The sequence below is a fragment of the Phialemonium atrogriseum genome, assembly GCF_030411735.1.
Source record: "Phialemonium atrogriseum strain 8032-3 unplaced genomic scaffold QBC33scaffold_1, whole genome shotgun sequence".
Taxonomy (NCBI): domain Eukaryota; kingdom Fungi; phylum Ascomycota; class Sordariomycetes; order Cephalothecales; family Cephalothecaceae; genus Phialemonium; species Phialemonium atrogriseum.
The window spans coordinates 1,299,958-1,312,791 of NW_026848138.1; the positions used below are offsets into that span (position 1 = coordinate 1,299,958).

The 12,834-nt window shown below is 57.3% G+C and overlaps 4 protein-coding genes across 4 annotated transcripts; all 4 read left to right on the forward strand.

Moving 5' to 3' along the window:
- Nucleotides 1-572: 572 nt before the first annotated feature.
- On the forward strand, nucleotides 573-1,886 carry QBC33DRAFT_521606 (uncharacterized protein). Its single transcript, XM_060426478.1, has one exon. It carries the CDS (start codon nucleotides 619-621, stop codon nucleotides 1,726-1,728), a length of 1,110 nt encoding a protein of 369 aa, XP_060288758.1. The 5' UTR covers nucleotides 573-618; the 3' UTR covers nucleotides 1,729-1,886.
- Nucleotides 1,887-6,287: 4,401 nt separating this feature from the next.
- Nucleotides 6,288-6,846, forward strand: QBC33DRAFT_553995 (histidine-phosphotransfer domain, HPT domain-containing protein; the record flags this gene model as incomplete). The annotated part of the gene is made up of 2 exons (XM_060429461.1): nucleotides 6,288-6,439; nucleotides 6,597-6,846. 2 exons carry the CDS (start codon nucleotides 6,288-6,290, stop codon nucleotides 6,844-6,846), a joined length of 402 nt encoding a protein of 133 aa, XP_060288759.1.
- A 981-nt stretch (nucleotides 6,847-7,827) lies between these two features.
- QBC33DRAFT_443973 (AKAP7 2'5' RNA ligase-like domain-containing protein) lies at nucleotides 7,828-10,829 on the forward strand (the record flags this gene model as incomplete). The annotated part of the gene is made up of 4 exons (XM_060424250.1): nucleotides 7,828-8,476; nucleotides 9,069-9,947; nucleotides 10,093-10,302; nucleotides 10,369-10,829. 4 exons carry the CDS (start codon nucleotides 7,828-7,830, stop codon nucleotides 10,827-10,829), a joined length of 2,199 nt encoding a protein of 732 aa, XP_060288760.1.
- A 914-nt stretch (nucleotides 10,830-11,743) lies between these two features.
- QBC33DRAFT_553998 (uncharacterized protein) lies at nucleotides 11,744-12,718 on the forward strand (the record flags this gene model as incomplete). Its single annotated transcript, XM_060429462.1, has 1 exon — nucleotides 11,744-12,718. One exon carries the CDS (start codon nucleotides 11,744-11,746, stop codon nucleotides 12,716-12,718), a length of 975 nt encoding a protein of 324 aa, XP_060288761.1.
- Between the last annotated feature and the right edge of the window lie 116 nt (nucleotides 12,719-12,834).

Consider the following 12,834-nt stretch of genomic DNA (forward strand, 5'->3'; position numbering starts at 1 on the left):
TTGCCTACTCTCAGTCGCCGTACCGAAATCGTAATGATGGCGAACGACAATGCGAGATCTTTGGATCTTGAACAAGCAAGCTGGCTGTGTGGGACAGTTCTCAAAATAGTTAGTCTTTCGCTGTTTTATCGAACTCATCTCCGCGGTGGGTCAACGCACTGCAGGTGGTAGCCGGCCATTGCCAGATGTTATTTTTGATAGGTCTGCCAGAGCCTTTCACTGGCCCCCACTAAAGCAAGGGTCGCAATTGCAAAGGCTAGGTATTGCAGCTGCAAGACATCTGGCAGAAGATAACAGCCTGGTATGTTCCAGCTGGAACGCACAGACCCCTGCACCCGGAGGATCTGGTCCTTTGCGCAGTTGGCTGGTTGGTGGCGTTCTTGACCCCTGCCATAGCTGACCGGGAAAATCACAAGCAAGCCGGGTCCTCGGTACTGCGGTACAAGGGTTAGCTAGCTATATGCAGGAGCCCCAGAGTTTTCGCCAAGGGAGGGCAAGCTCATTCCTCCCAACACGCGATTCTCTGTTATCAATTGTGGTGTACGAGCACAACACAGAGAGCGCAGCAAGGGATCGAGGACCAACCCGGCTTAGAAAACTGGCCGTTTACTAGGCGCCATGGACGTCGCATTCAACCAGCATTCGAGCTACATACGGCGGAAGAACCGGTCCACAACGACGCTTAACCGATTGAGTTTGGCACCCCTCACTTCCAAGCTGCCGCTGGACGACCACGATGATTTCCTAGACCCTCTGTCTGCAACGCCTCATCAAAGCACGTCCTACTTGCAGGCCAAGTCCTCACCTGCTACCCCCCGACTACTATCAAGATCTCCAGGCCGTTCTTATTCCCACACTCGTGTCGCGTCTACGCCCACAGCGAGCTTGCCAAAGAGCAAGTCTGCCACTCACCTCATCTCCAATGGCTCGCATTCAACGTCCGATGTATCATCTCCCAGACACAGGTGGAGGCGGGACGATGTTGTCTCTGTCAAGGATGAGAATGACACCGACTGGCTCATTAGAGCAAGTGCGCTTATCTCGAGCGAAACTCGTGAGTCGAAGGGCCAGTCCTGGCTCGTATCGAGAGCCAGCTCAACCAGCCTGGCCGGCGTACGGGACGGCGAAGAGGAGGCCTTTGAGCGCGAGTTGGCGCGGGAGCGTGAGTGGGCGAGCCGGCATGCTAGCCGCAGGGGCAGTGCGGTCCACCTAGATGACGACCGCTTGCCTTCTCCGCCGACCAGCCGCTTTGGAAGCCGTTCGCACAGCCGTGTCGGGAGTCGAAATCAGGCCATGACTCCTCTGGAACAGAGGCCCATGGATGGCTACTTCGCCCAACAAGACGACCGCATCGTCGGCCCCGACTTTGTCAACCTCGACGAGAGGCTTGAGGCCATCGAGCAGGATACGACTCAGGAGGACGAAGCCCACGTCCGGAGGCTTGTTAAGAGGGGGAGTGGCGTGGGTGTAGGCACGTGGTTCGACAGCGTCCTCGGGTTGGGCCTGTTTTCAGTTGAGGAAAACGAGGAAGAGTCGGACAGCGATGGGGAGGGAACAGACGGCGGGGCGGAAGAGGTCGCTCTTGAGCGACGGAGATCAAGTAGTGCCCGCCAATTCGAGGGGGTCACAACGGCCATGGAGGAACGGATGCCCCCACCAAGACCAGACGAGGGCGGCTGGCAGGACGCCGCCTGGCTCCTCAGCGTGGCCTCAAAAGTCCTCCTCTGAGTGGGCCTGCGGTCACAGAGCCCGTCGCCGCGATGGCGCATGCCGAATTGCCGATAGCCCAGACCCTACGATTGCAGACACGACACATGAGCTAATGCGACGCGGAACGCGCTCCGCGTCGAAGAACTGCGATCACGCGCCGCCGCCCCCCCCCCCCCTTTCCCCTATTCGAAGCTCATATTCGTTCGGGGTTGGGGGGCTGGAAAGACTCAGCTGGGCGGTTCCCGCCCTTGAGCAGCTCCGCGATGCTGGCGCCTGCGCATTTCTGGCCGCCGATCGTTGAAACCCCTTTGCAACATGGCAATTATCACGATCTCGTGGCATCTAGGTTCTTTGTCGTCGAGCGCCAACCAAGACATCGATTTTAGCCCCCACATGACTGGCTCGAGATGAGCTTGCAACGCGCCAGACGTCTTACCGAACAAGCGTGTGGCTCCACAAGACCGTGCGGTGGGAAACGCTTGTGAGAGGTAGTCGAAGTTGCTAGTAGGCTAGATAGTCACTTCCAATGGCACGATTTAGCTAATTTATATCTCGACCCTTCGTGAATCGTGATAGGCCCAGCCAAGCCGGTGAGGAGTAACGAGTGGTGCTTAGTTGCGCAAAAACAGGTTTTGGGCGTGTTACTATGCAGTTCTCATGCATGTTCGACGGAACTTTAGTTGGGGGAGAAAGGTGAAGATTTGGGGGGGGGAGACCTATCTCGCGCCAAGGAGCCGTAGTGGTTCGATGACGGACCAAGGACCCAGAGCACGGCTGGAAGGATCGGGATGGCGTGGTGATGTCCAACTACTTTACGTACAAATCACTTACCTCCCCAGACGGGGTTCCGAGGCTGAACTTATCCACCACCTCTTGATGCCTGATGCGAGGTTTTCTTCGGGGGAGGGGGGAATTTCCTCCTAGGCGGCCCGTAAATCTCATACCGACAACAACGGGAGCTTATTAAGCTTATATAACCCCTGCCCGTGTGACGTTGTCCAAGCGCAGCACCTATCTGACCTTCCACCTTCCGAGGCGAGGTGCTTATGTGATTAACCTAGGTGCTATGAACAGAGGTCGCGTACGGTAATAATTTTATAGAATATCCTACCATCAGAGCTGTTACCGAGGCCCTAGTCATTATGCCCAAGTGGAGGCTGGCTCTGCAAAAACTCGAGGCCGTGGGCGGGACAAAAGTTTGGAGAGTGGGAGGGGTAGTGAGGAGCCACGCACATGGAAACCTAGAAGGTTGGTAGGTACATACCTGCGTACGTGGTCAACGGATGCCTTTTGGAATCAATCAACACTGTGCCCGGGCTTGCTCTCGCAAACACCAGGACTTCCGTTTCTCTTTTTAAGGGTCCAGTGCACGTGTTTCAGTTCACTGTACCGATCGTCAGCAGCACGGAAAATGGGGCAAAGCGATGTGGAGGGTGTGTGCCCTGCGCAGTTACACTAGGTCGGTCCCGTTTTGCAGTTCGGGGCTGGCAAATGAAATTCCTTACCGCCGTTTTGAATGTGCTGGGTGCCGAATCCAGCTCCTGTATGTCTTGATGGAAAAGGAGGGGGATGGGTGGCCGGACAGTGCAGTCCGGTGGTTTTCCATTCGACTTCCCCATTGCAGGAACCAATTGGCCTACTGTGGTACACTACGAGCGGTGCCGATATCCGAGTCAGTTTGCCAAGCTCCACTCCTGACCTAAACTCCACCGTCGCCAGCGACACAACCATGGTGCCTAGCCGGCGAATAAGAGAGGGAAAAACGACCAGTCGGCGGCCTCACAAGAACCTTGGATGTAACAGCTCGAATATAGATCGCTAGAAATATGCATCAGCTGTCTCTCAATCCGCTGTTGCGGACGACTTCCTGTGTCGAGGCGAAAGTGGCCAGGCAGATCCAGCGCCGCGGCTAGAGAGGCTGCACCACTGCACCAGAATGACCAAATGTCGTCGGTCTTGCGAAGCTACCTAGCTTACATCCGTTGTTTGCGACACCACCCAGCGGCCAATCACGTCAACTAGCCCTGCAGCTGCCCCTGTCCTTGCATTTGTGGTCCGAGCTATGACGGTCAATGACGTCGAGAATGCGCAGATGAACCCTAATTGGTACCGGTACCTTTCCATCTTGCGTAATGAATTGTAATTGAAACATAGTGTCGATAAAATACCAGTTTCTATTTATTTATAGAGGCACGCGCATCTGGCGTGGACACGGCGGAAGTTTAAAAAAGGGTATACTCCTTGAAATAGCATCAGCAAGAAAAGGGGAATTAAGACAAGCTTTAGAAGAAGTAATGATAAGAACACCACTCCCACTGTCGATACCGGGCCATACCCATATATGTCGAGCCCGTCCCGTCCCGGCAGACGTAAGCGAGGGAGGGGATAACGGCTTTTTCGGGGCGGACGTGTCTTGATTCCCGATGGAAAGAAGGGGTCCTTTGGACTTGACCCAGCGCGTTGCTGCAGAGACTAAGATAGCTAGCTGCATTCTCCTGGCTGCAGCGACCCCGAATGATCGTCTTCAGTGGCGTGCTCCCTGAGTGGCCGTGCTCCCTGATATGCGGGAGGGGCGATTCTGGAAGCACTTGCACAGCAGACGGCGGAATCGAGGCCCTTAAATTGACGGACCGCTCTAGTCCCTGCATCTCGAAACGAGCCTTGCCAGAAGGGAAGCTATTGGGAGATGCTCCTCATCGCCCCCCCGCGAGTGGCGTGTCCCCTCTTGGTACGCCTGCCCCATCCCTTTGGGTGACACAAGGGGCTTCCCGAGGAGGTTGCAAACCCCGGTGCGAACGAGGTCGGATACTACCAGTGATTTGCCTGGAAAGAGGGAGGGATGGCATAGCCAACAAACTGTCAGGGGGGCAGCCGTAGCCCTATCCTAGCTAGCTCGTCGGCAATATGTGTGCCTATGCAGCAGCCCAGACGGCCATCTCTCTGTATCTCTCTCTGTCCTAGTCGAGGCCCGAGGTTAGACGGTCGGTCCTATGGCGGGCTAGATGGAGTCCTCAAGTACCAAAGGCAGGGCTTGGCCAACAGTTGCCATCGCCTCTATTGACCGCTGGTAGCTTCATGGCGCCTGGAGCTGCCTGCTGTCGAGTACGATCTCGTTGGCCGGTTGGTAAACTGGTTGGGCCCCGTGGTCTCGCCTCCTAGTCCCTAGCGCAGAAAAAGAAAAGGGGAAGAAGCGCAGTTCGTTGTAGACAGACGACATAATTTTGGATCGTGTACATGGAGGCCGGTGCCTATCCAGAACTTTCAGGTAGCCTCGATGGTAGCCTCTCCGTTCGACGTGGGTTGTGCAAGATGCACCTACCTTCTTTGGTACAGTACCTGCCTACCTAGGTAGTGCCTACTAGCCCGCCCTACACAATTACCGCCAAAACGAGGGGATGTACATGTACATACATACTTGCTCCCCACTGTCGATCAAGGGAACGGTGGCCAGATCCCAGTATTCGTTGCTTCCGTTAATAGCTTAATATTTACGCCTCTTCGGCCTTTTTCACCTTTTGGTGCTTAAGCGTCAGGGCCATCTTGATGGGCCGTCCGAAGCACCCTACTGTACCCTGCACTGTACCCTGTACAGCCTAGCAACGCGAATCCAAAACCGTCGAAACTATCTCGTCATCCATACTCATTGCATCGATTCATTTGATAGAAACGCCGTTAGCTACAGTATCGACCAGGGGAGCACCCAAGATCCGCCTCCCCGAGAACCAGCGGCCGAGTCTTAAAGCCTAAGAGCCCAGCCTCCCCACTCTTGGAGCTTCACACTATCCTATCAGCCTTTTTCGGTATTCGGTTCTGTCGCCATCGTTCGTCGGCCCCATTCTCTCTACCAGTCGCTTCGACGCTTGCACTGGCGCCGTCCCCCGTCTCACCTGCCCCCTTCACCCGCCAAACGCGTCAGTAGTCCCTTCTAGACGTACTGATCGGCTCCAACCTCATCCCGGCTGTCACCTGGACCCCACACTTTTTTTTTGGCTTCCACGCTGTTCATCTGCTGCGAGAAGGACTTATTAGCTGCCCAGCGCGCACAAATAGGACCAACCCCTCTAGGCAAAAAAAAAACTCTTGCAGCAAACCAACCCCGAAACTCGTCTGTCCGCCCGAGATACCAGAGATACCTACGTGGCGCTGCACTGTGTCGGCTAGCACCGCTTCGCATATTCTTTGTGTATGCTATTTGGCTCATTCTGTAAGCCCACCTCACATCCCACACCACACCAAACCTTCAAGGCCCATCCGAGACGAGCCTGATCGCGTGGGGTCCTGGTACCTCTCTCCTCCCCCCCGCCCCCTACTCTGGCTCCTGCGTATCACCGAGTACATAACCCGTGCCTACGACCCTGCTCGGTCGCATTGCGCGCTTCACAACAGCCCACCCCCGGCCTACTGCCACCTTCAATCCGCATTTCATCCTCCGATGAGACAGACTCGGATATCATCGTATCGCAGAGTTCGTGATCTCGGCCCATAGCACTCTGTATCTTCTGGAACTTGTCTGGTTATGATGAGCCAACTAACCACCCCAGTAACAGACTGACGAGGGGTCGGCAGCATCCGCAAGCATGCTTGACTTTGGAGACAGCGTCGACTTGTCGACCTTCTCCCAAATCCTGGAGATGGATGACAGTGAGGAGGAGCGGGAATTCAGCAAGCCGCTGGTTCTCAACTTCTTTGAGCAGGCCGAGGAGACCTTTGCCAAGATGGACAACGCCCTGTAAGTTCGAAACCTAGTCCAACCCCCTGTTGCCTATTGCACGGCGTTTTTCGCTTCGTCAATCCCCCTCGCCGTCCCGCCAGTGCGGGGACCACTGTCTCCTCCTCATTGTTGGGGACTCTGGGCTAATCAATGCTCGGTTCTTGCCCTTTTGCAGACGGGAAAGGAACCTCAGCGAGTTGTCCAGCCTGGGCCACTTCTTGAAGGGCTCCTCTGCAACTCTAGGTTTCTTGAAAGTCAGAGACAGTTGCCAGGTGATCCAGCAATACGGCCATAACCTGAACCTTGATGGATCGCCTGAGGCAGACCAAGCAGTGTGCCTTTACAAGATTAGCGAGGCCCTGAAAACGGTCAAGACGGATACGGCTGATCTGGAGGTGTTGCTCAAGGAGTTCTTCAAGGTCTAAGAGCGTGTCAACATCCTGTCGCGCCGAGGATGTGGCCGCCCCCCGGCTCCTAGATGACAGCACAAGCAACGATGGCTGTCACCCAACCGATCTTGACGTCGAGAGATGGAGTCATAGGCGCGACACGAGGCCCTTTGCGTTGCGCACAAGATATTCCGCATCACACCTCTCGTGATCACACATGGCTCGTTTGTCACCATAGACATTACAGATTCAGGCAGCTGGATAGGCGCCCACCTTGGGAGAGGCGCATGGGGGTGGGAACTCGGATCAACAGAACGATGTATATTGGCGAGGCGAGGAGAATACCCAGTTGCACGACGACGGTCGATAGTCAAGGGGCTTACCAGTCCACGGGACGGGGGCTGGCCATCACTGGCCGGTCCTGCGCGCTCCTGCGCGCTCCTTGGTTATCTTGGAGCCGTGCAATAGGGACTCTATGGTTCACACGAAACCTACCTTTCTCGGCCCAGATTCTCAATTTGAGTTGACGGATCTAGGCCCTTGACTCAATTCTCTTTTGTCTGGGGAGATGCCACCTCAGTCAGTGATGCGTTGGTGATATCCTGGAGAACAGCAATGTCCTGGGGCCGTGTTCCTTTTACTCCGTACCGGTTTGTTCTCATGACACCAACCAAGGTTGTGGCTTGCTACCCCGCCCCTACCAGCAACTAGACAGTGCACAGCACCACCTGGCACGGATGCCTTTGCAAAGCCCAAAATACAGGTTAATAATCAGCATCTCATTCGTCGGCGAACCCCTCCTCTCGCTGTCTACACGGAGCACCACGTGTAGTTCTCGCCTGAGCCATCCATCTTACCTCAAGCTAGTCCTCTCGAAATAGGTACCTACCTAGGTAGACAGACAAGGACAAAGGTAACGGCCGAGGGGTCCGCAGCTGCCTCGGGCGTGTCAGCCAACGCTGCAGTTCTCCAGAGGCCGAAAGCGAACAGGTATAGGCCGTGGGACAGACCACCGACATGCCGCCGAAACCCTTTCCGACACATTTTCTCTGCATCCCACTGGTCACACCCTCTTCTCGGCCACAGTTGGCACAGACTCTGGAAGCCTTCGCTGCTGATGTTTCAAGCCCCGCCAGCTTTGGAATCCCCCGAGATGCCATCCGGCCAGTCGGCACCATGCACCTCACCCTGGGGATGTTCGCCTTCCCTAGGGGCGAAGGCCTCGAGGAGGCGACGGCTCTGCTGAGATCGCTGAGGCTGAAGGACTTGCTGGCAGCCCCGAGGCGAGCAGGGTCTGGGCCGGAAGAGCCGAGCATGGAGCCGCCGACCATCACGCTCCAGGGACTGGCGCCGATGCAGTCGGCCTCCAAGGCCTCGATCCTATATGCACCTCCGGTTGACCAGCTTGGCACCCTCCAGGCGTTTTGCGAAAGACTCAGGGCGGTATTCCAGGAGGCCGGACTCCTCATCCTGGAGACCCGGCCGCTTCTCCTACATGCGACAGTCCTGAACACCATCTATGTCAGGGGAGGGAGAGACGCCAGGCAGAACAGGGGGAAGCGGGGGGAGAAGCTGACCATCGATGCGCGCGGGATACTAGACCGCTACGAAGACCAGGTCTGGATGGAGAACTTCAACGTCGAGAAGATCGCCCTCTGCAAGATGGGTGCGAAGAAGACGGAAGTGGATGGGGTAGAGGACGAGGCATATGAAGTCGAGGCGGAAATCGTTCTCTAGAGCAGGTGCCATATCACGCTATTTTGCCCCATATCTCAGCGTAGCGCACTGCTCGAGTGGAATCCCGAGTCTAGTACTTGCGTGCGGGCCGCCCCGGAGCGGACAGTAATCATTTGGAGTTCACGACCCCAAAATGTGTATCAAATTTGTAGAATGCTGCTCCTAACCGTTAACGAGTCCGCTACCGAGAATGAGGGTATTCCCCATGCGGAGGCCCCACACAATCAAATCAACCCCCCTCAGCCCAATTGTTAGTGGCGCATATGCACTCTGAAACGCCTGCAAGCACCCGCCAACCCACCAACGTCACGTCGTCCACAAAAATCGCCTTCCAGGCAGCCACAATCCGGGCCTTCGACCCCAACCCTCGGCTCCAACAGAGGAGTTTTGCTCGAGATCCGGACTGTCTGGCCATTATCAAACATGAATCCTCCCTGCAGCGAGACCGTCCGCCGACAATCCTGCTCGTCCAACCCTCGTCCGTCCCAGCCGTAGCAGCGAAAAAACCCCCCAAATCGCAGGGAAAACCATCCCCCCCCCTTTATCTACCGATCCCCGGACCCGCCCCCCGCACTTGATGCCCCGGAAGCTCAAGCCCATGAGCCCGCCCGACAAGCGCCGCGTCCCGGCGCCGGGCACCGGCTCGTCGCCGTCCCGCGCCGTCCGAACCGGCGGCGGCGCTTCCGCGAACCCCTCGACCTCCTCAGCCTCCACAAACCCCACCGCCTCCACCTCCACTTCCGCCTCCGCCTCCGCCTCCATCCGGGGCCTCGGCGTCATCGCCCCACCGCCCCGCGCCGCCCTGAGCGGCTCCTCGTCCCCCGCACCTGACAACCGCGACGGCGGCGGTGGCGGCGGCGGCGGACCGACGCAGCCGCCACCCAACACGGGCAAGGACGGGGGAGGAGCTGGAGGAGGAGGAGGAGGAGGGCACCTGGGAAAGGCCGCTAACAGCGGCGGCAGCCCAGGCGAGGCGGCCCAGGCCCAGGCCCAGGCCAGCCGGGACAAGGACGACCGGATCGCGGGCCTGGAGCGGGAGCTCTGCGTGATGGAGGGCGAGTTCCGGCGGGAGCTGGACCGGCTGAGCGCCAACGAGAGCGAGGTCGCGACGTTCTGGCAGGCGCGCTGCGGCGCGCTGGGCGCGGAGCTGCGCCTTGCGCGCGACGAGGCCGGGGCCCTGCGCGCAAGCCGCGACGAGGCGGCCCGCGAGCTCGCCGCCCGCGACGCCGAGGTGCGCGCCCTCAGGTCCCAGGTGCGCGGGCTCAAGGAGTGGGTCAGCACCAGCACAAGGTCCGACGGGCAGACCCGGACGAGCGACGAGGTGTTTGGCGACGGTATGGCTAGGCTGGGGAATGGTCTGCAGAACTGGGTCATTGTCAACTTTAGGAGGGTAAAGCTTGGTAAGCTGTCTCTTTTTACATGATTCTCCTTTTTTTTTCTTTTTCATGAAAAGAGAAGCAAAGATTATCTATATTATACCGCCCCAGACAGCAGCCCCTTGAGCGCAATTACTGACATGGAGGTCTTTTCCCAATGCGGAACCAGACCTATCGGGAGCGGACGAGTCTACAGTAAGCGAGCTAGGCCGGCTCGTCCCGGCATACGAGGACCTAGCCATGACCTCAAAGGTCCACCTCTTGCAGTCCATCGTGTCGAGGATACTGGTCGAGCTGGTATTCGACGCATACTTCGTCGGCCTGCCGCCTGAGAAGGCACTGCAGCTCGTGGAACTAGAGGCGTTCTTGTCATCGTTTGGTATGAAGGCACCGATTCTTGAGAACACTCGGGGGGGAGAAAGAGAACCGCTGACAGTCAGGGCAGCGTCGTCAGCCGAGCCCATCAACCAGTGGCGGTCATTGACTCTCACCATCCTCAAGAAGGGCGCAGCGAACGAGATGCAGGCGGAGACGTCAAGGATAGCAGAGACGGTCGTCTCCAGGGTCAACAGCATCCTGGACTCGATAACAGAAGCGACCAGCACCGAGGCCCGCGACCAGGCTCTGAGAGCGCTAGTGACCAGTTCGGTAGAACTGTCGCGGCTCCTGGTGATTCAGAAAGCCGTCTTCAAGGTGTCGATGCCCGAGATCCTCCCGCATCAGAAAACCATGTTCGATCCGTCGACGATGGAGGACATCGGCGGAGAGGACGAGGAGAGCCTTGCGCGACGGGATATATGCTGCGTCACGTTTCCGGGTATCATAAAGACGGGCGACGAGAACGGGAGTCATCTACAGTACAGGAATGTCATCTCCAAGACACGAGTGCTATGTAGTCCCGAATGAGAGAGACCGGGCGACGGGCGGAATTGAACAAGCTTATTTACAAAGTTGGTGCCACTGGGCACAGATAAAACCTGATGTCCTCCATACGATCCAGCCTCGTGGCACAGAAACAATGTATTTGTGCGGTTAGGAGATAGCTTGCCAACTCCAACCACAGAGAACCTGTCAAGTCGGTAGTACGTTTCCGATAAACTGACGGATTAGCAGGTTGCATTACCTATGTACCTAGATAACTGGGAATACGCAGTCGCTCAGTACTGTAATCCGTACGGACGGACCTATTAGGAGAGCGTGATATATTCGGGGTTGTTGGGTCCTAGTAAGCTGATCGATGTGCAGCTGGTCGATCAGCTTCTTTTGGCCGGATGCAGGCGCCGCTCCTTATGAGGGCGACAGACATGGTTGTGCCGCACGACAAAGTCACTGTCATGTCAATGTCCTAAAGTCTCGTCATGTCATCGAACCCACGGAGCCGAACCTCGGTCGACCCCGGAACCATCATATAGCGGTGAAAACGGCAGCCGGGAACAATACTTTTCTTTGCTTTGTCACTTTGAACTGGTATTGGGTCCCGCACCCATTCGTAGGACTCGTAGGTGGTGTATGCATGAAACACAACCAACCCCTGCTGCAGTGCTGTCCCTCGAACTCCAAATCCACCGAAATCAACCAGACTCAAGTCCGGCTGTATCATTTCGACACCGGGGCTCCGTTCATCTCGAGGATCGAGGATTTATTTCGCTTGACACCCTAGAATTGTTCTTGTTCGTGCTCCCCCTCCAACTCACCATCTTGCCCAATTCTGCCACTGTTGGGCTTGGCTTATTCGAAGCCCTTCACAACGATAATCCCCGCTCCACCTCCTGTAAACGCCTCCAGGTCACCCCGCAAGTCCTTGCATCGATCTCGCTGGCATGGAATCGAACTCGAACTCGAACTCGGAATCGCAACCGCAGTCGATCTCGAACGACTTCGCGAGCGACATTGGCAACTTCCTACAGGACTTCTCTGGAAGAGACCCGGACAGATTCGAGAAGATGTCAGTCGGGGTAGAAGTCCCGAGTGAGTTGCCAGGGGCTGTCCAGTTGTTCAATGTCGACTATTGTGACATCCATGATGATTTCGATGTTGCCTGGGATTCGACCTATACCACCACCACCCTCACGCTGCGTTCCGAAGCAGAGAGCAGCAGCACCGCCGGGCCGTCATCGAATGGGTCAACCGTTTTCTCCCGCGGCACGTACGGCCAGAACTCGTCGAGTAACAACACCTCTAATCCCCCGAGACATGGCCAGCAGCCGACATTCGTGCAGGCCCTTCAGCGCAGCTCCCCCACCCCCCCTCCAGCCTCCACCGCGGAGCAAGAGCAGCAGCCCTGGGGCTCGTCTCGCCTCTGGTGCGAGTTCTGCGTGTTGAGGAACTGCACGCAGACATACCGCCTCGACGAGATCAGCGAATGGATCGCACACCACTCCCGCCACATGAAGGACACGTACCCCGCAGAGCTTATCTGCTGGTTCTGCGACTACGTCCCCTTCAAGGCGGCCGACCGAGCCCAGCGAGAGGCTAACTTCCACTCGCGGATGGAGCACATCCGGGGGCACATATTCGACGAGGGCATGACCATGGACGATGTGCGACCCGACTATTTCATGATCAAGCACTTGCACAAGCACCGCCTCATCCCCGACAGCATGTACGTGTACATGTACAATAGGGCCATGGGGTATAGCGAGGTACCGGAGCCGCTGAGATTCCCCATGAGCTCCAGTTCCTCGCATGCGATCCCGCGCACGATGCCACCTCTCGAGGAGGAGCTGCCCCCGGTATGGCACGACTTGGGGAAGGAGAGACGGCATCAACGACGAAGAGGTTCTGGCCGTTCGTGAATCCAAGACTGAGTTTCGCGGCGGGTCTAGCCAAAGCTTGCTGCGGGGGGGGGGGGGGGGGGGGGGGGGGGGGGGGGGGGGGGGGGGGGGGGGGGGGGGGGGGGGTGGGGGGGTGT

Coding starts and splice junctions, on each gene's coding strand:
- QBC33DRAFT_521606 (XM_060426478.1), top strand. CDS start 619: ATGGACGTCGCATTCAACCAGCATTCGAGCTACATACGGCGGAAGAAC.